At 40.2% G+C, this 20,910-nt stretch overlaps 1 protein-coding gene across 1 annotated transcript in view; it reads right to left on the bottom strand.

Moving 5' to 3' along the window:
- Positions 1-20,910, bottom strand: part of LOC108882134 (dmX-like protein 1) — a 52,253-nt gene that overhangs the window by 14,843 nt on the left and 16,500 nt on the right. Inside the window, 29 exon segments of the mRNA XM_018674453.2 lie at positions 252-369; positions 968-1,169; positions 1,309-1,394; positions 1,642-1,790; positions 2,000-2,202; positions 2,665-2,922; positions 3,685-3,807; positions 4,820-4,824; positions 5,902-5,978; positions 6,542-6,733; positions 8,598-8,765; positions 9,045-9,095; positions 9,097-9,144; positions 9,527-9,586; positions 9,588-9,890; positions 9,892-10,331; positions 11,782-11,920; positions 12,081-12,209; positions 13,264-13,429; positions 13,587-13,684; positions 14,490-14,659; positions 15,350-15,460; positions 15,585-15,771; positions 16,218-16,351; positions 17,544-17,802; positions 18,053-19,302; positions 19,792-20,010; positions 20,479-20,598; positions 20,724-20,826. Of these exon segments, the coding sequence (XP_018529969.1) occupies positions 252-369; positions 968-1,169; positions 1,309-1,394; positions 1,642-1,790; positions 2,000-2,202; positions 2,665-2,922; positions 3,685-3,807; positions 4,820-4,824; positions 5,902-5,978; positions 6,542-6,733; positions 8,598-8,765; positions 9,045-9,095; positions 9,097-9,144; positions 9,527-9,586; positions 9,588-9,890; positions 9,892-10,331; positions 11,782-11,920; positions 12,081-12,209; positions 13,264-13,429; positions 13,587-13,684; positions 14,490-14,659; positions 15,350-15,460; positions 15,585-15,771; positions 16,218-16,351; positions 17,544-17,802; positions 18,053-19,302; positions 19,792-20,010; positions 20,479-20,598; positions 20,724-20,826 (5,568 nt within the window).

Raw genomic sequence — 20,910 nt, 5'->3', positions numbered from 1 at the left:
AACTGCAGGCAGTAATAATACGTGTGGTTGGCATGCGAAACAAAAAAAAAAAAAAAAGCACAAATGCGCCAAAAGAGATGTAAAAGCAATAATGATGTAGTTTGCCTAGGGGGTCAATACAGAAATGTGCTGTGGATTTTAATCATAACAAAATAGTTAATGTGTTATTCAGTGACAATAATACAGTGTGTTAGCTGTGCAACATAAAGGCAGCTCATGCAGTGGGTTGCCATGGTGCAAACATGGCATACCTCATTCGGGTCCCGTTTCTTGGTGAAGATGTTTCGAATGAAAGTCTCCTGCACTTCTTCCTGTTTGACCAGAAACTGCCACAAACGTTTCACTGGCAGCGCTGAATGGTGGTTAGTCCTGAAAAAAATAAAACATCTCTTGCATATTCACAGTAATTCTCATTAAATCAGTTGTATCAGTTCACTGAAGCACAACTAAATGTGAAAAAAGATTACTTCTGATTTGTGCCACTGGTGCTGATCTAAAAACTTTACATATCTAGTGCTTAAGGCAAGACACATCAAATGCACATGCACAGTGTTGTTCCTCCAAGAACAATAAATCCCTACAGTACACACTATACAGTCCATGTGGAAATCTATGGGGGTCAACCTGCACAGGGATATAACTGTGGGTCTGTGATATGTATGTGCTGTACAGATCATTTAGTACTGGAGGCAAACTGTAATCAGCAGAACAGCATCATGTTAACATTAATTCATGATGTGTAGAAGCTGAACAGTGCATCTGCAGGCTTGAAGCAATACTGTAGAGGATAACTCAAGTACTTTGTGTACACACTTTTTTAAGGCACTAATTAAATAATTACATGTATATCAACAAACATGCTAAGGCTGAAAAATTTCAAATTCAATTTATAACACACAATAATTAAATAAATGAAAATTCTCCTGAACATTTTTTAGCTTTGCTGATCCCCAGCTCATGGTAGTACCTGAATGGGGTGTTAGACGGTTCAAATAGGACCTTGTGTCTGAGCAGGGCAGGGCCAGGTGTGGATGTTTCGTCCTGGAGGTGTGTGGAGATGTATTTGGAAGGGGGGCCCCCGAAGATCTCCAGCCTTTTTTGCAGCACCTGCTCCCAGCGCTGCAGCGTCTTCAGCACAGCGTGACACAGAGGAGAGCCCACAGGCAGATCTGTGTTGAACAGAGGCAGGCACACACAAACAAGAAGGCAATAAGATTAGCTTAGACAGGCAGTGAGAAATGAGGCGGCACTTATCTACATCCTAGATGTTAGTACATCAGAGTGTGTGTGATGTATTTCAGTGTTTACCTAATAGATCATATCCTGCCATTGGATAAAAGGACTTGAGCTTGACCAACACCAGCTGAACCATTGCCAGACGCATTAAACACCAACTGGGAGGAGAAGAAGCCATTACAAACCAGATTATGACTTTCAACATAAACACTCTAGATGGGTTCAAAGCTGCTTTTAAAAAAACTGGAACCATAAAGATGTTTTCTGACTGAACATGGAGCAAAATTTAGAGGCAGTCCAGCTGAATACAAAGTCAGTGAACAGACATGCAGGTTTACTTTAGGTAGATTGAAAATAAGGTGAAGATGAGTTTGCAGTAATATCCAATCACTGCTGTGTCATTACCTGTACGAATTGTGGTTCGAATGCTCTCGTTGTGGGGAGTTGGGGTCAAACACATCTTCAAATTCATCATCATCTTCGTCCTCATCTTGACTGCCCTGGCTCTCCTCAGAGTCATACTCAATTCTGTTTTCAGAAGGTGGCAGGAAAGGCTAAAAGACACAATAACAGTCAGCTTTAGTACAGGTTGATACTTTATGTGTATTTCCATCACAAACTATAATCCTGAATATGAAACATTATCCCAGTGCAAAGCCAAGTTACTTAAGCTAAACACAGAGAGGAAAGAGAAGGAGTAGACAGTGAAATGACCATGTTTTAACAGATTTTTAAATTTTTTGATTGATTTATTTTTTTTTACCTTGGCGATAAAGTAATCCCAGATACTGAGCTCTGGAGGGACAAATCGTTCTTTAAAGATGGAGGTGGCTTCTTGTTCTACTACAGGGACATGCTTAGGACTGATTGGCCCCTCCCGCTCTATCCCAGACTCCTCTTTGGATCCACTGCGTGATGATAGAAGCTTGAATCGCCTGGACTTCCTGTCTGAGCCACTCGGGGAGGCTGGGGTGTCAGGGGAAAGTGTTTGTTGAAATACTTTATCTATGATTTCAGCTGCCATCACAAGGGCATTTTACAAATAACATATGCCAAGGCTGATATACTCTTAGCTAATGACAATTACATCACATTTAAATATTGAAACATAAAAGAACAAAACAAACAACAAACAAGTAATCCAAAATGCCTAAATCTGCAAAATAAACAGGAGTTACAGTTGCATTACATCACCATCATTTCTTCTGCCAACCATGAGAGAGTAGCACAGACAGAGTGTGAGGGAAACAGCTCTTACACTAATAGGTTGATGGATTCCTCCATGACCTACAGATGGGTACCCAATTAATGTAGCAGGACTGATTTGATTTAGCTACTGGGTCACCATCAAAAGCCAAACCTCACACAGAGAGGCAGCCACTCAGGCGGGTCATCAGAAAGAAAACCAGATAATCCAAAAACAATCACCTGGTGGGGGTGTTCTTGCTGGGCTGTTAGGTTTCTCTATGACAGGGGTCCGAGCGCCTCCTCCAAACACCGTCACCCAAAGCTTGCTGTTGAGAGGGTGGGCCACGATGCGAAACAGCTCGTTGCTGGAGTGAGTGGCCATGCCGTGAACAAACAGACTGAGGAAGACAGCAGTCAGGATCTCACAGAGCAGCACAGCCAAGCCTGGCTGGCTCTCCTCGCCTGCCGAGCTCAAGAGACGAATCAGAGAGGCGATACCTGGAGAGAGGGATGTGTAGGAAGAAGAAGAAAGACTGCAGCATCTGTAGAAGAACTTAAAGTGTGTCAAGTACAAGACTCATAATTTTTAGAAGTTCACCAAAGTACTGTGCTGGCTGAGTCAATAACTAATGCAGAAAAAAAAAACACACAGAAGCAACCCTAACCCTGACAACATGAACTCTATTTGCATCTGAGGAACAGAAAAGTAGAATATTTTATCTACTGTATGTCACCTTATTGTGGACAACATTCAAAGATTTGATTGAAGGATACGTGTAACAATATTCTGTATTTCTCTTCTTGGTAACACATCCCATGAAAAGATCCAAATCAACAAGTGATCCTGCTAACAAGTCATTTCTGCATAGCCACATCCTGATATAGCATATTCTTTGGTGCTATAGATCTCAACTGATCTTGAAACAGTGAGAGAATCAGTGAGTCACAGTATTGACTTGTCACTGAGTGACATGCCTCTTATAATAAACATGTGCACAAAATGTGTATTAATCTGCAGATGAATATAGTCCCCACCACATGCAACATTTACTCGTGTTAGAGTTGGGTTTGCTAAAAAATAAATAAATCACTGGACCTTTATTTAAAATGAGACTATACATTCACAACCTGTTTTTAACTATTTCAGTCTTCAGTAGGAATGAAAGCTTGGAGATGAAGTTTCCTAAGCTGTTGAAAAAAGTGAAAAAAAGTGTTTCTTTTAATTCACGCAACAAATGCATCTATTAAGAATGATTTTACCTGGCCACTGTGCAGGAGAAGTGTTGGGCTGAACAGACTCATCCATGCTGACAGTCCTGACTGGTTGCTTCTGAGACAGCAATACACTCTGATACACAATCCCTGTGAAATGGTTGACAGTGGCTGTGGGAGATGAAAGAGACAGAAGAAATGGACCCGATGGAGTTATTATGAGGGCAAAAAGCAGAACACATTTATATTAAACATGAAATGCTGTGCTGAAAAGTGCAATTTTAATAACTGGGTTAGGTGGTGTAAATATATAATGTATAAATGTTATACTTTTAATGTTCTAACTTAGTTCTGAAATCTGGGAAACAACAGCTTCTAAGACAGAGGCACCACTGTCAAGCTCTGTTCTGTGAAGACATGAAATACTAACGGGCTGCATTTCAGGTTAGGTGCCTATCTAAGCTATTTGGTAATAGAGAAGAAACTCTCTATGATGAAGAATGCAGGTACAGTAATCTCTAGTGCTTTTAGGTTTCATATGGATATGGGTTGTTTCCTTAACAGTCAACTAAATTAAACTGAAGTTAATGTAATAACAGAGAGCGAAAAGAGCAGAGCATGTATCAAAATAGTGTCAACTTGGCAGCAACACTCAGCCCCCGCAACCTACATCCTGAAAATACCTTTTAAAAAATTCAAACTCTCTTACACTCACTCTCCTGCTTGCACACTCAAGAGGAAAAAATAGAAGTACAATTTCATCAAACCTCTGCAGCGACACACCAGGAGAGTTTATATCATAATTACCATAACAAAGACAGTGTTAAATTAGAAATAGCCTTACTAATTTAATTTAGACTGTTTAACCCCCAGCAGTATGTGATAGATGGCTGTATGTGCACGTGTAAGTACATAGAGGATGAGGAAGATGCAAAACAAAGTGCTCATTTAATCACATCGGTAAGAGTTGCGTGAGGTTTGAAATACTAAGCTTAGAGAGCTTGCTTTGAAAGAGTAATGAATGTTGTCTCCTACAAATTTCTCCCTTTGTGGCACATAATTCAATTGATACAAGCAATTCCATCTCTGGTGTCACAGCACTGTGGCTTAAAAGGTCCCAGTCTGGTCAAGCATGAGTTAAAATAATTCTGTGCAACATCAAGCAATCTCACAGAACCGTGACAGGAACTCACATAGCAGCACAGCTGTATGCCAAATGGGCTATAAAAAAAAAAAAAAAAAAAAAAAACCTACTCACAGGCACTCACCCACCCAAAGTTTAACTCCTACTGGGTTGTTGTCAAAGTGATTGGGAGTTATGGTACACACACGTCTTAAATAAACAATGTTCCTTCCATCTGTCTAAACCAAAGATCAAATTAAGTATTTACAATAAGAATGATAAAAAAGCAGCCTGGCTGCTTTCATGAATTATTCTCAACATGATCAAAACAGACAAGTGACTGTCATATTTTTGGTTAGCTAACTTCCAACATGTTTTTCTTTTTCCATGCCTTAAATCACATGACTACAGTCCTTTGTAATACCAGCCTAAAGCATGTGCTAAGATGATTTTACATGAACAAAACCAAAGACATCTTGAAAAACATTTTACACTTTAGTGTTAAATTTGTAGTGTTTGACTTGTGTGTGTGCATTACCCTCTCATTATAGTATGCTGGGTTACCAGCAGTCATGTCCCTTCCCACTTATTCTTATTATTCTGCTCCAATAAGCCTAAAAATCCTCTGACACACACACAAATGAAACCAGAGGACACAAATTAACATTTTTTTAGTCAGCATTTTGTCTTTTAAATGCTAAAGCTAAGAATAGGAAAACAAAATAGGATCACTCATGACAGATAAATAATCCAGTGGTGGCTAGTGCTGTTAATGGAGTCGTGTCAAGGTGAATGTGGTGGAAAATGAAAAAGTTGTATCAAAGTTAAACATCGCTTGAACACATATAAAGAATTCAAGAATCTTGCTTGGAGAGATGCTGCCTTGTAGATACCCACTGTGAACTTAAACCTTTTTAAGTCAGGCTACATAAAAGCTTTTTTCAAAGACTGGGCTGGGACATGCAAAGATTTATTCCCCTGCATCCCCAAATCATTGTTAAGAAATGGATGGCTTGAATAGCGCATGGTTTGTGATGTATGAGCGATGTGATGTATGAGTTCAGTATGAAGCTGCTGATTATGGTGCCTTGTGGAACAGTGCCTGTAAGAATGGCAATCAGTGGGAGTATTGAGACACTTACCTGTAGGTGTGGCCATCACACAGACATTGATATATACAGGCAGACAAGGAAGCAGCCAAGGTGTGCATCACATAGATCTGAAATAAGAAACATGATCAAAGAAAAAAAACATGAATTAGCGTGACACACTGTGGTTCCCTTCAGCTCTGCAGAGCTTTATAGCATCTTCCAGCTCAACGTTTCACAGCCCATAACCTGACTTTTTTGGTTCACTCTCACTGCTCTCAAGAGCCAGAGATTAACAAGAGCTTAAAAAAAAAAGAGTGAATATTGGACTTGCATTCATCGCATTGACACAAACATGCCTTCTAATGAATGCTAAGGTTTCTCAGCATCTGCTGGATGTGTAAATGGGCAACTGTTTGCTAACAAGTTAGCTGCAAATCAACTCAAAATGTGAAAATATGTCTGTTGTATTTACTTCTTTCCATCATGCACAAGCGGCCCATAAAATCAGTTATTGCAGGTTTAGTACACAAATGAACAGAATTAAATCTGCAGAAAATTAGAATATTTCATTGGGTCATTGCATTGCATCTACCAGTATTACTGCTTGCTTTCAAAACTTAAATATCTAATTTCATACGTCACTCTTAACTATTTGGATCCGATGAAGAAATGTGACCAGAGATTGTCTCACCTCATTGTTAACAACATCAGGATGCGGAGGAGAGTCTAGTGCATTGATGGTCTGCAAGATGTCATGAGTCAGGTTGGTCAGGTAGACGATGGGATTGGCCACCACTGTCTTTACATTGGATGTGCAAGCCATCAGAAGAGGGATAGAGGTGGGCTGGGAACTTAATGTCACCACTGGTTGGATAGACTCGTCCTGTGGGCAGAGGTCAAAGATGAACATATCAAATCATTATAGTATGTCCACAGGTACACTAAAAAACAGATGCCCCAATAAATGCACACAGTTTTGATATAATGCATAATGGTAAATAAAAACACTTGTGTTTAGTGCTCACAAAAAAACTTGTCATTAGACTGTCCTATACACTGGGACATATGGTGTACATAACTTAACATCACACTGTAGTAAAGTTAAGAAATAAGAGTAGATACATCCAACTTTCTCATATCTTTTTTTAGAGGGTAGAGGAGACAGCTCACAAAGAGAGATAGGAACTGAGAGGCGCTGCTTTGAACTGTGAAACAACCTTTTCCTGAGCCATAATAAAGACAGGATGAGCCAACTGCTAGGGTGTCATACGTGATCCTGTACTTGAGAAAGATCAGGATGTGTTTTCCAGTGTATGTGGGAATGACACTTTAAAAGCAAAAAATAAGACATTGACAAATGAAGGAGTGCCTGGTTTTGCGCGTGTTTGCTAGATTCCTGAAGATGACATGTGTGTAAGAATACCACAGGCTTACGTTCATCTCATCATGCTTGATGAATCACATTCAGTTGTCACTAAGCTCCTTAACAGAAGCTCTACACACTGACTGAAGTCAAGACAAAGGAAAAATACAAAAATTTCCTCGATAACAATGGAGGAATTTGACAACCATGGGACCAGAGCTGGGACAAAAGAAACTGCTTTTATTCTAAAATCAAAGTAAATAAGCAGAAAGGACTCCCAGTGCCCTTCGTCTGTGCTAACATTCAATAGCGTTGCTCCCATGCCATCTCACTGAGTTGTTTACCTCCTAAAATTTGACTCAACCTTCTAATAGTCAGCCTAAGGCAGGACCTCCCTCAGGAGCTTGGAGATTCAACACAACCTGTCAACCCATTGCTGGAGGTGTGCAGACAATCGCCAATGCACAATAAATAGGTCTTTGTCTTTGTGTGTGTGTGTGTGTGTGTGTGTGTGTGTGTGTGTGTGTGTGTGTGTGTGTGTCTGTGTCTTGGGAATCAGGTTGCATTAAGACAAGCTTTCAGATAGCTTCATGTTCGTCTTTCATTCGTACTTTGCCCCTCATCTGCTCAGTATCCTTCCCTTCAAAGAGAATATGTGATCAGTTAAATAATACTGCAGCTCTGCTCGCCAGTGTAAATGTTTTACATGTAGATGATGGCTATTATCTTTCTGTCTTTGTTACTACAGAAAAATAGATTTTGTTGCTATAATCCTTGCTGTTCCTACCTAGATAAATATAATAATTAATACAAATAAAGTCATATTTAGTTTGTGCTGTCAGGTGTCCAGAACCTCTGACAGATAAAGTTTGGGCAGGCTTCAGTATCCATATTATAAAAGTCTTGGCTACAAATATGTAGCAATGCTGTCAGCAGTATCTCCATTGTAGGGCCATGAACTAGGCCTGCAACTATTATCAATTATTAATTTTTTTTTTTTTTAGTTTGACAAGCACCCAGCTCCCCACACTACATATTATATAATAAGAAAAACAGAAGTCAAGCAAAGCATTTGTGAAACAGTAACTAGTGAATGTTTGTCAATTTTTAATTGATAAAAGACCCAGAAATGAAATCAATTACCAAAATTTTTTGTCAGATTTATGTATGAATTAGTCATATCTTATTCACCACAAGTTTACATACACAAAATCAGGAGATAACCTTTAGTGCCTTCATGATTAATTAACATTTTACAACAAGCAACCCAAAGGAAATCCAGAAGAAACAGCTATAGACCCAGACTAACCTGGCTGCCACCAAAAAACTGTCATGCTTGGTTTATAGCTGCCTTTAGTGTGCGTCTGTGCTTTGTTTGAATTACCTGGTGAGACTCTTGAAGCAACAGTATGAGCTCCATCCGTACAGAAGCCAGTCCTCCACCATGGGAGCCGTGCAAGCTGCAGTAGCTCAGAAACATCCTCAGTAAGGGCTGGTTACTCTGCAGCCAGTGCCTCCTGCTCCTCTGGCTGTCACCACGTGGGCTGCCAGGCTGGAAAACCATTTTAACTTTATTAGTTTTATAAACAAATCAATCAACATCCCTGTAAATATGCCAGTGTTATCCAGCTGGCTAGTGTTCACATAAAAGCCCTACAGTGGTATGCTAAAAACAACTAAACCATGTACAGTAATCTGTTCTGTCAACAGATTCTGGGTCTTTTAAATGTAATTTTAATTTGTGAATACACTTTTTTTTTTCCCCAACTACATCATGACATACTGAGCTGTCTCTTAATTTGTCATTACAGCAAGTGTTGTGTACACCCACCTGTTCCTCCTCCACCAACCCAGAGACAGGGACATCACTCTGGACAGACAGCATCTGGCAAGCAGGGCTTGTAGCTGCAGCAATGCTGGAGAGCCACCACCTGGGGAAAAAGTATTTTTTTCTTAAAATCTATTTAATAAGAAAGAATTTATCATCCATGCGTGGGAGCCGAAGGCAAAACACTTCACCAAAACGTCAAACAGTTTTCACAGGAGAAAGCAAACAAAAACCACTGGGGTTATTACCATTATGAGGTTTATATGCACTGACACAAAGACACACACAAAGATGAAATCTTGAAATGGAGAACATGAAGACAGGAGAGATGTGTGGGAGTTATGCAGGTTTTAAAAGTTTTATTGAGTTAACCCTAGGGTGTAATCAGAAAACTCTTTCACCAGACAGACTTAATAATATATAACATTAAAACTAATAAAATAATATTATGGGTTTTAAGTGTATGTGTAACTGTGTGTAATTACCTCTCTCTCTAACCACTGGTAGAGCTGGTAACGTAGTTTCCCCCCATCCAGTTCATACCCCTGTTGACAGCGTCCGGAGCTCATTGGTCATGATCTTCAAGCAGGCGGTAAACTTCAGCTGGGCTGCCAAGATGTCATCAGATGGTGCGATGAAGTCACTGCTGTCCTCACTGTCTTCTCCCGTCACTGTCCCCATTAGCGGCGACATGGCATCCTGCGTGTCCTGGAACACACTGCTGCTGTCTGCAGTTCTACTGCTCTTACCATTTTTAGTTTCTTCTTGGTCCTCATCCTCGTCTTCATCATCATCTTTGTCACTGTCCCACTTCAGCTCCAGGGACTCATCTGGAAGTGTCAGTGACGGCTTGGCTCCAGTCAAAACTTAACACTGAATCTGATTTACTGTTAGATAAGCTGTTCCCATCTGACTCGTAGCCGTTCAGAGCTGGCTGAGACCAATCTGGGTCTGATGCTTGCCCATTCTTACTCCCAACACTGAGCTGTTCAGCCGTGATGCCTGTATCCTCCTGGTTCAGGAGTTTGGAATGCTTGCGGACTTTGGGCATCTTGGAGAGGACTTCCAGTGCGAGCATGGGGCAGCCAGCTTGTAGATGTGCATACGCAGCTGTGAAAAACAGCCTTCTCTCCTCCAGGCTAATGGAGTCAGCCCTGCGACCCTCAGCAGTCAGGCCAACTTTAGCCTTGTCTGAGGAGCCAAAATGTCGACGAAGGAGGAGTGGGTGGGTACGGAGGTAGGTGTAAAAGTTGAAAACCTCAGGGTTACACGTAGACACAGAAAGGGAACCTGTTGTGCATAAAAAAGAGACAGAAATGGAAGTTATCTGTGTTGGTGGCAAAAAGCAGACACCTTTGCTGCTTTGACCACAGTGCCTGCAAGGACAAGCTGTATTATTGGATCAGACACAGAAATGGAGCTATAGCTGGCCTGACTGAACCTCTTTTACACAGACCGAGGATGCAGCTATGTGAGCACTTATACAAGGACAAACTGCATTCAGTGGTCACTTAAAAGCGAATCAAGGGTGGGACTGGGAGTTCAAAAACTGACAGTATATTAAGCAGGGCTGGTGGACAAAAAGCCAATGTAATAAGTTCACTTTTTTCATCCAGGTATAAACAATGTCAAAGAAAACCAACCAGGACAGCAGATAATCTATCAAGAAGTAGTACCATTTTCAACTTTAAGTCCATGTTTTTTTTCTCTTTAGGCATATCAGATGAGCTTTGAGAACATTATTTATGAAACATATGTAGCACAGGGATGTTAATCTGGGACTGTTTGGGCTCTTAAGTCAAAATAAGGTTCACATTAAGTTCAGTTCTTCATCTATTCTTAAGGCAAGCTGTACATATTTTCTACAATTAAGTAGTCTTCTGTGTCCAGTAGGATGCAATTAAGTGTGAGTTCACAGACTTAAAGGACCAAAAATAGTTGCAAAGCTGAGGCATTTTGTGAAAGCAGAGGATTTGCCCTCACAGTGTCAAATAACAGTCTGCAGCACAGTCTACCCCTCATTTTTTACCTGCAGTGCTGCATTCCACAGTCCTGCAATGTCCACAAAGTGAACAGGGTAATGAGATGTTTTTAAGGCCTTTGAGAATGCAGAATATGTAGTATCTACTTGAATTTTAAAGTCAAACTGACTAGATTCTGGCTAAATGGTCTTTTTTTACTCAAAAAAAAAAAAATCTGTCTACATATAAATGTATGATAAGATAAAAAAAATATATATTGGTCTGTCTCCATTGAGGCAACTCCCACAGAGTTTTAAAAATAATTATGGGAAAACTTCAGCAAAACTATATAAATTATGTAACAGTAGAAATATTTTTTTGGGAAAAAAAAAAACAAACAAAAAAACCAATAATAAAAAAAAAACCATTACTAATATTGATCAATACAAAGTATTGCTATGAATGGCCAATACTTAAAATAATCAGAATATATTGTCACTACCAGCTGTCAGAAGATCAAACACATAATGATAACATAACTTATTTTTGTTTTCTTGCTTCCTCTCATAGCGTGAATGTAACTATTTGGCAAGTACATAACAAAAGAGAGGTGCGACAGGTTCTACTGAAATTATAAAATAGTAAGCGGAGTAATAATTCTGTAGGTGATCAGTTATGTGTGAAAATACACGTTTCTGTGGTACACAATACCAAAGTGTACTGGTTTTCATTTTACTTTTGCACAGTGGTAAATAAAATAAGAAGCACAGCAGACCTACCGGCATCACGTTTGCTCTCAGTGGACCCAGAGCTGGTGCTGTTAGCAGGCTGCTCAAGTAGAGTGTCCAAGGCTCTGCTGTAGTCTTCCAGCACCCAGTGAGCCATGCTCCGCAGGAACGGGTCCTGGTGGGCTGGAATCTGAAGAATACAGAGAATTACAATGACTCATTCTGGTTTCTGCAGTGTATTAATTATCATCATGCTGGAGTCAAACACTGGGTATTTTAATGAAACACTGCATTTTCCACAGTAAAAACAATAGCTTGTGGAGGCTGTGACATACACAACCTCTATGCACCTGTTTGTCTTGGCCCAGAACATGTCTCTGGAGGATCTTTTTGTAGGTGGATGAAGTCTCAAACTCAGACTCATACAATCTAGAGATTACCAGAGCCAGCTGTAGGTCCTGCATTTTCTCTAAACACACCTGGAGAAGGAGGAAATAAGGCACAGGTCAATGATTATTTAAAAAGACAAGATGAGACATAAGCAGACAAATAATATATGTACACAGTAATGGCATAGGACATAATGATCTCCAGAAGTTATGGATTTCTTCTTTATCTCTTAAAAAAGAAAAAAAAAAGGAAGAAGCAAAAAAAGAAAAATATGACAGCCTGTGCTCACAGCAAAGTGCTAGTGGATAGCTGAAGTTGTACTATTTGCTTGCAACTGGTAAGGTGTGAGGTGCATTTCAATGAGACTACCACCCAACCAGAGAGACTAAACAAAGTCAATGATAGCCCACTGCTCAGGTGACACTCATTTCCATAAAATGCTTAGAGAAGTTTGAGTTACTCATGCAGATGAAATAATGTGACTCATTGCTTCAGGGATTTTCCTAACAGAAATAACCTTGATGAATAAAAGGTTAAGTAAACACAATGACCAGAAGCAGCCCTCTTGATGTGTGAGTAAAAAGATGAGAGTTGTATGTTTTTTGTGGGTTAACACAACAGCCCCTCTAACAACATGTATAAAAACACACAATAACAAACATTTAAAAAATTATGCAAATACATTTTTTTATGAAATGAAGGTAGAAGGTAGATTGTCCCCATTTACAGTGCTTCAATAAGAGTGTTATGCTACTGGTTTATGAATGTGATAACATGCTATTGAAAATTCTCATAAAAAGGAGGAGAGACAATAACACCCAAGAGTCAACTGCCAAGATCAATAATTCTTCAGTGCATTGTGCTAAAAGCTCTTGACTAAGACACCACTGTGGGAATACACTGAGCTATTTTAATAATGAAAAGGATGCCACACACTACGGTTTTTGTGATTGTGGTTTCTCTGCTTTTTACCAAATCTAACACTGCCCTTGACTATGAATTTTGTTAATGAAAATGAGCAGTACTTGACTCATACTGAAAGCAAGGTCTCTAACTTGGGTTTAGAAGGCAGAAAAGTGGCAATTGCAGCTGAAGGAACAAGTGCTTCTTGCAAACATTGTGTCATGTTTATTTTCCACTTGCCTCAACAGCATCCTTAAGGGAGCCGGCTAGAAGGAAGAAGGCTGCAGAATGCTGGAAGCGCTGCTTTCCCAGCAGAGAAAAAGCATTTTTCAGTGCGGCTTTCCTCCACCGGTCCTCGCTGAAGTTGTTCCGGAAAAAGTCTGTCATTTTGGCATTCTTCTGAGACCTGGAGAAAGAAACAGAACAAGAAAACTGCTGTCATAGGTCTTCAGTAATCTGACATGACTAATATTTTTTAACGGTGGGGGAAAATATGGTGATGACTGTATGTGCACGTGTGTGCATTTGTACATCATATGCAAAATCATGTCAGTTCTGCCTACCTGTACAATCCCCAGACCACTGCCTTCTTTTTCAGTGCAAGGTAAAATATAGCTGCATCCAGAGGATCATTGCTTCTCTGAAAAGAAGCCTTGGCAACCTGACAAAATAGGAGGTGTGAGCTGAAGGTATTTTCTTCTTCTGAATCTACAGTATACAGTCTTACCCACAGAACAAGTTGTAGCTTTATGGGTCATTTCAGGGAGCAGCTCATACTCAGTTATAATTTTGTATTTTATAACAACCTCAGCAAAAGGTTCACTTTCACCTACCTGACAGCACTACATTTATAAATGAACCAATTAATATGAAGTAGATAGGGCTAACCCACTAACAGCCAAATGTGCACCTTTAAAATTATTCAGTGCAAGTTCTTTTTCTGAGAAAAAGGAGACAATCCTGATGAAAATTGGTGCAGTCTATATGTTGCTTTGTGTCAGACTAGCAGTCCAAAACACAAAGATATTCTGTTCACTATTGAATAAGACAAAGAAAAGCAGCAAATTACTACATTAGTGGAGCTACAATTTCAGATGTTTGACATTTTTACTTGAGAAATGACTAAAACCACTTATCAGTATAGAACAGATTCATTTTCTGTTAATCAACTTTCAATTGTAGTTTCAAATACATAGAAAAGAATGAAATGCTCGAAAAGGCATTTGATGATAAAAACAAGATTACAATAGTCTACGTGTAGGCAAACTGAATGTTAAGGTAAACTCCACAGGCCATTTCACATATACCTCCTCTTGCACTTGCCACTGACTGCACAACCTGTGAAATTTGTACTTCAAAATTAGACAATCTATTTTACCAAAACTGCTACTGGGTCACTGTTTAAGATTTGAGCACAGACATCTAGAATCAAAATAAAAAGTAACACATGACATTAGCCTCCACACCTTCTCAATACATCTGCGTAGCTTGTTGGTGCTGCGCAGCCACCAGCCCACACCCATGGAGCGCAGTTCAGGCCATGTGGGCTCTCCCTTCTGTAGGGCAGGGAGCATGTTCAGCAGCTCCTCCTCAGCTTCAGAGTGGAAGGCCCAGGCATAATGACATGTTGACAGGCCTATAGAGAGAAGAAAAGGAAACGCTGAATAGAGAATGTTCTGTATTTCATAGGGAGAATATGAACATTTTGTAGCAATACTGTACATTTCACAAAAACTGACAACAGCAACTTGAGTGCGTAAACGCAGGAGCACAGTCAGTTCTATATATTTAAAGCTGGGAGTTGCCTCTAACAGTTACAGTGTTGTACTGCCACCCACTGAGCTGTTCTAGAGAGCAGACATAGATTAAGTGCCTTGCTCAAGGACAACTTTACTGCAGTAGTTAAGGATAATAAATAGACCATGGCTCTCACTGAAACTTCTACTGTCAAAAACTTACAATTGAGACCATCAGTAACTTCCTCTCTGTCTAGCTTTAAGAGTCTTTATAGAGTTTTAGCTTTACCTGATGGAGAGCAGAGGAGACAGCTCTTTCAGCAGTGAGCTTTGCAAGATCATACAAGGTCAAAACATTTTCAGGCCTTCTGGACAATAAAAGAATGCATTTTCAGGTGCATTTGTCTTATTAATAAAAGTTTATCTGTGAATTCTGGTCTTGTTAGATCAGAAAAAAAATATTTGTACTGATGCGAAAATGGCCCTGTACAGTGTGTTGAATGCTACAGTCTTGCCTGCTGCCTGCTCATTTGCATCAGTTATGAAATGACTCCACTAAGAGTGGTTTGAAAGCCTCTATCTTACTGTACCTTGTCGTAGCAGCTGTGCTCGGTGTGCTGGAGGCAGAGAGGTAGAGAGGAAAGTATGCAGTCTGACGGCCAGCAAGAACTTCAGACCACACTCATCCAGTGTCTCTCCACCTGGTAAATGAATGACAGTTTATTGATAAATTCCAAAATGTTATTATATTATGTTGTATGGAGTGGAGAATTTATCTACTGCGTTTCTATCCACATGTCATTTTAAATTATTTTCCTCCAGTACCTTTGCTCTTGCCCTGGCTGTCCTTGAGGTCTGTGCTTGTGGTAGCGATGGTGTCAGCCAGTGCCATGAGAGACATCTGTTCCATACGAGTTAATCCTGGCAAACTGGAGTGAAGGAGGTGGCTGGACAGAACCTGGGCATGTTCTGGACCGAAGTATGTAGGACTGTACTGAGACAGGTCAATAACCTACAGACAAGGAACAAGACACAGGACAGCCTGTAAAATTAATTGTCCAGTATTTTTTAACACATAATACAGAGGCAGGAAACAATGTTAAAAGAGAGGGTGTGTGTGTGGATGCAAACTCACAGCAAAAAATGCACGATACTTTACATGCACATTGACTATAGACAAGACTAAATACATGTACGAGCTTTTCCTAGTGCCTCAAGCTCTTGACAATATCTGTACACTTAGCCAACACCAGGCCAGATTTTTGATGCATTAGCAAGAGACATCATGAGCTTTGGCTGGTCTATCTTTTAAGGCACCAATATATCTAAAATGAACCTTGACATGCACAATTATGCATGTCTAAGCTACACACTGGAATACCAAGAGCCCAAAATGTTGCTGTCCACTCTAATTTTCATTAATTCTCTTTAACGAGGCACATGACAACCGAAACTGACCTTGTTGCCCGGTTCCTCTTGATCGCTGTCCAGAGGGTCCAAGTCCACTATGCTGGGTGTATGAAAGAGCTCATCATAAGCATCTGTGTGACTGGAACCATGCCCACTATCTCCACTCACACTGCCCACTTTATCTGTAAGGAGGCACAAGGCAGAGCTAAATTACGCAAGACATGTATTTCATAAGAGACCTGAGGAAAGATACCCTCCTGCTGTGGAGACAGCAGATCAAATTAAAATACAGCAGAGCAAGATTTTTTTTACTGTATACATGCTTCTGCTTTAATTCTTCTCACTTTGCATCCCCAGAGACACATGAGGAAAAACTAGAAGACGAAAAGCCTCTCAAACCTTGAGGCAGGGTGGCTAAAATGCTAGTTGCTTTTCCATTGTAAATATTGTTTCTCTGTTTTTGTTTGTGTACCTGCTTAAAGGCATACAAAGAGAACTTGCTTGATGTTTGTCAGACATAAAATACTCTGACAAAGTTACAAACTTCAGTGTAGAAAATAAATGTACACTCTACCTTAATTTATGACGTTGTTATCCAGAAGTGCAGTCTTTCAGGGTTACTGTATTTCTCAAAGCATCTCTATTACAAGTATTCATAGGCCCACTCGGTTCTGAGGAACTGAGACCTGACCTTGGACCTCGGAGTTTGGCCAGGTCCAAATTCTACTCTGTCTAATTTTTACACAGAAGTTTGTCTCTGAAGCATATAAACCAATTATTTTACTTTGTATAACTTTCCATTTGTCATTAAGACATAATTATCATTATATTGATGCTCTTTTCCACTGTGTCTGCTTGTTAATTGATTGAATTAATGAATAAATTATCATGCTGCTGTGAGTATTTGCGTTCTCTCTCTATTAGGGTCCATTCACGTTGACCGCATTTTAAATCAGATCTAATTATCCTTAGGTCTATTTAGGTCAGGTCTGGCTGTGCTTGGGTCCCCCTTGAATCAGGTCTCTCTTTTTCTCAAATTAATTTAATTTAATTTCACCTATGGTGACGCTTTGTAGCCACAGTGCAGGGAACATTTCTTCCTAGTTACAAACCTATTTGTACCAATGTGTCTTATGTAAACTTAAATAGACATGCATTTAATGAATATATTTTTTTAATGGAATCTTTTCGGATTCAAATTACTGTGAACATCCTTTATCTATTTTTTTTTGTCACTTTCCAAGTTCATATTTTCTTAATATGGTTATATTTTCAGTACTTTACTTGCCTATGTCAGGCACAACTGAATTAAAGTTTACTGTTATTTTATTCATTACTTAATATTATTATTCTAAAATCATGCTATATACTCACCTGGTTTTGGTGATGTATCCTCATCAGCTGCCATAAGGGAGTACAGAGGCAGGGGAGGGATGGAGCTTATCTCTGTGTAGTCAGGAGTGGAGTTCTCTACTTTGCTGAACATCTTCGGGTCCCTGGCTGTGCTGCCTCCAGCACTGATGGTTCGAGAGCGCACACGTTTCTCTGGGTTGGTGGTGCTGTCTTTAAGTGCCACAATTTCTCCAGCAATGCATTTCACCAGGTGCGAGAGGATGGCTTTGGCACGGTGAACCTTGAGATAAGTAAATTATGTTACATGTTTTAAACATGCCAAATGATATTACTTGCTTTGTAAAGCAACCACAACAAATGTCAACTGTCTGACAAATGTCATTCTGTTTTATTACAGCTTCAAAGCTTGAGAGATTAAAACAAATTAACTGACAAAAGTCACCTGTCTCTTAAATAAAGAAAACAATTATAAGTATAGACAGTAATAGAATTATAAGTATAGATAGTAATCGAGTGTTTCTTTAACTTACCTTCCCGAGATCCATGAGCTCCAGTAACTGTACAGGATGGTACTGGGGCAGAGTGGGAAAGAGTTGGTGAGCTGCTTCAAAAAGCCCAGAATCCTCCATCTCAACAGGGAGGTCATAAGCTGTTCTCTTCCCGCTGAGTTTCTGAGCCAGGCTCATCATTGATCTTGTCAAGGCCTTTTTGGGAGGAGCTAGTAAAGACATTGGAGCCCCAGGACTGAGACCCTCCTCCTGGCTCTGTCTGACAGCTGAGATTATGGAGGAGACACTACTGCTGATGTCTATGTCTTGGGCAATGGCAACATTGGGTTTGGGTGGTGTTGGGGGCTGCCACTGGGAGTAGACATGCATCTCACAGTCCATCCCTACTACCAAGATGCCATCTCGTACCCAGGAGAGGGAGACTGGGATGGGTAATGAGCCTTCAACAGAGGAGACCAAATCGACAGATCTAAGCAGAACCAGACGAGACAAGCTCTGGTCTCTACTTGCATCAGATGACAGACCCAGTTCTGGAGGCTTTCCAGAGAGACGGCCATACATATAAATCTTTGTCCCAATACCAACAGTCAGAACATGTGACCCATCCTCTTGGGACACCCAGTCTAAATGGACCAGGCTCTTACTAGTGAAACCAAGACAGTTCTCATTTGGTAAAGAGAAGTCCACTTTACTTGGAACACTGGCACCTCCAGTTGTGCTATTGCTAATACCACAGTTAGCTGTGGGATCTGTGCTGTCCAGGACTATGGTCTGCTCTAGAATCCACTGTGAACCACCAGTGGACTCACACTGGAAGATGCTTATGTGGACCAACGGTTCTTTAGTGTTTGCTAAGTTGTGGCTTGGAGTGAGATTTGGGCTTCGCTGTACAGTTAAGGTTGGGGTCAGGTGGGTGTTGTAAGGGGAGGATGCCAGGGTGGGAGGAGGAGTAAGCAGTCCATGAGAGTTCGGATGAGGTGTTGAGTTCAGTGGTGTATTTGGGGTCTGCCTGTAGGCGACTGCAATCCGTCCAGTGTGACAGCAGCTCACCTCTATGGGCCGACCTGGTACACTTACTGCACTGCTGTTGGGAAGCCTCTCCTCCACCAGGAGTTGCCACTCCTCCCAGTGGTACAACAAGCTGTCCATACTGGAGGACTCTGTAGCCACAACATTACACCTCCAGAAGCGCACCTTTCCATCAGAACAGGAAGTAGCAAGAAGGTAAGGCACACGGCCAGCTGGCAGGGAACATGATGCACTCAGGTGACCTGGGGGAGAGTTTGAAAATACACTATTACAACCTCTTAATTCTAAACTACAAACAGATTTAAATTAAAATACTAGTCATCAAATAACAGCATGGTTAAAAAAATCTTTGGAGCTTTGTCTTCCAGATATTTTGTGCACTTCATAAAATTATACAGTAAATAAAACAGTAAATACGGTAAAGAAATTATTCATTTTGAGAAGTTTTTTAAAAACCTTTTCCACAGTGAAAGGCTCATTTGAATCAGTGTTTTTAAACTTGCACTAAGGACCCCGTTTTAATTCCATTGCCACAAAACAATTCAGGTGCAAAAAGAATGTAATTATTAGTAATACAATTAATACTAACAATGTAACTTATGTTAGTACAGTCAGTATTCCCCTTTTTCAAACATAAAATGACTTGATATTGTATGCTTGACTTTCTTACTACTAGAGAAAGTTTAAGGACTTTCATTTGTATGTGAGTGTGTCCCCTCATTGTCCCTCACCTGCTGAGGGTGTTACACTGATGGCTTCTACCCCTTCTGGCAGGGCCATCTCTTGACTGTATAGTCTGTGTGTTGTGAGGCTGAGGCGACAGGCACTCTGCAAATTGGAAGTGCAGGTTTTACTCTTCTGAGCTGCTGGAGAACTGAATGTGTCAAAGTTAAACTGAGGGCTGTTTATTGGAGAAGCTGTGGTGGCATCCTTCTCTGTCGTGGCTTCATCTGTGGGGACACGAGAGAAAGAGGGAAATATTGCTTAGAAAAGCTGAATAGAGAATTTCTGATCCTCCCACCTTAATTGTTTGTATAAATTACTTTCTGACAGACACAGAATTAGAGTAATTAAAGTCTGTAAATATATGTACTACTATACCACTGAATTAATTTCTCAGAATATTATCAAAACACCTCAACTTCTTAGGGTGTTCAAAGACTATTTCTGGTCAGTGGTCAATTCCATATAAGAAATTTCAGAATTTTACAGCAGAGTTATTGCTCAGTAAAGCAGTAAAGTAGACTTCAAATTCTTGTGACTTTCTCAAGAGTCAAATTGTCCTTGAATATGTCATTCATCTATTTGGTTAGGGATTAAACAAAACAATAGATAAAAAGGGCTTGTTCTGAAGCGACTGTGAATCAGTTTTTTTCCTACATCCTGTGAACTGTAAGTCTTTTGTTCAAAGTACCCACCCATGGTGATGGGTCGAGCAGCAAGATGGAGATGCCACATATGCAGGAGTGAGCGACCTGTCGGGGTTAATTCAACCACCACCAGGAAAAAACGTGCTGAGAAGGTCGGCTCACCAGAGGCTGCACAGAAACACACAGAGAATATCAATGAACTGTGTTTGAACATGGTGTATATGTTTGATATTAAACCTTAAAAATATATACTTTTTAAAGCACTGAGTTAGAATAATTAATTTAATCTATACCAGTGTGAGGAGAATCAGGAGTGTCCTGTGTGCTCTCTGTTTTCTCTCTGCCAAGGATCAGATCCTCCTCAAAAACATGCAGGAGCTGGGTCTCCTTCCCCTGCTGTAGAGAACAACAGCAGCTATTATCAAACTACATCAGATGCGGACACTGAACAACATGCCTCATCTACTGTGGAGTAAGAAC

Source organism: Lates calcarifer, linkage group LG13 (genome assembly GCF_001640805.2).
Source record: "Lates calcarifer isolate ASB-BC8 linkage group LG13, TLL_Latcal_v3, whole genome shotgun sequence".
NCBI classification, from domain to species: Eukaryota; Metazoa; Chordata; class Actinopteri; family Centropomidae; genus Lates; species Lates calcarifer.
Note: the sequence above shows the minus strand (reverse complement) of the source record. Positions and strands in the feature narration are given on the sequence as shown.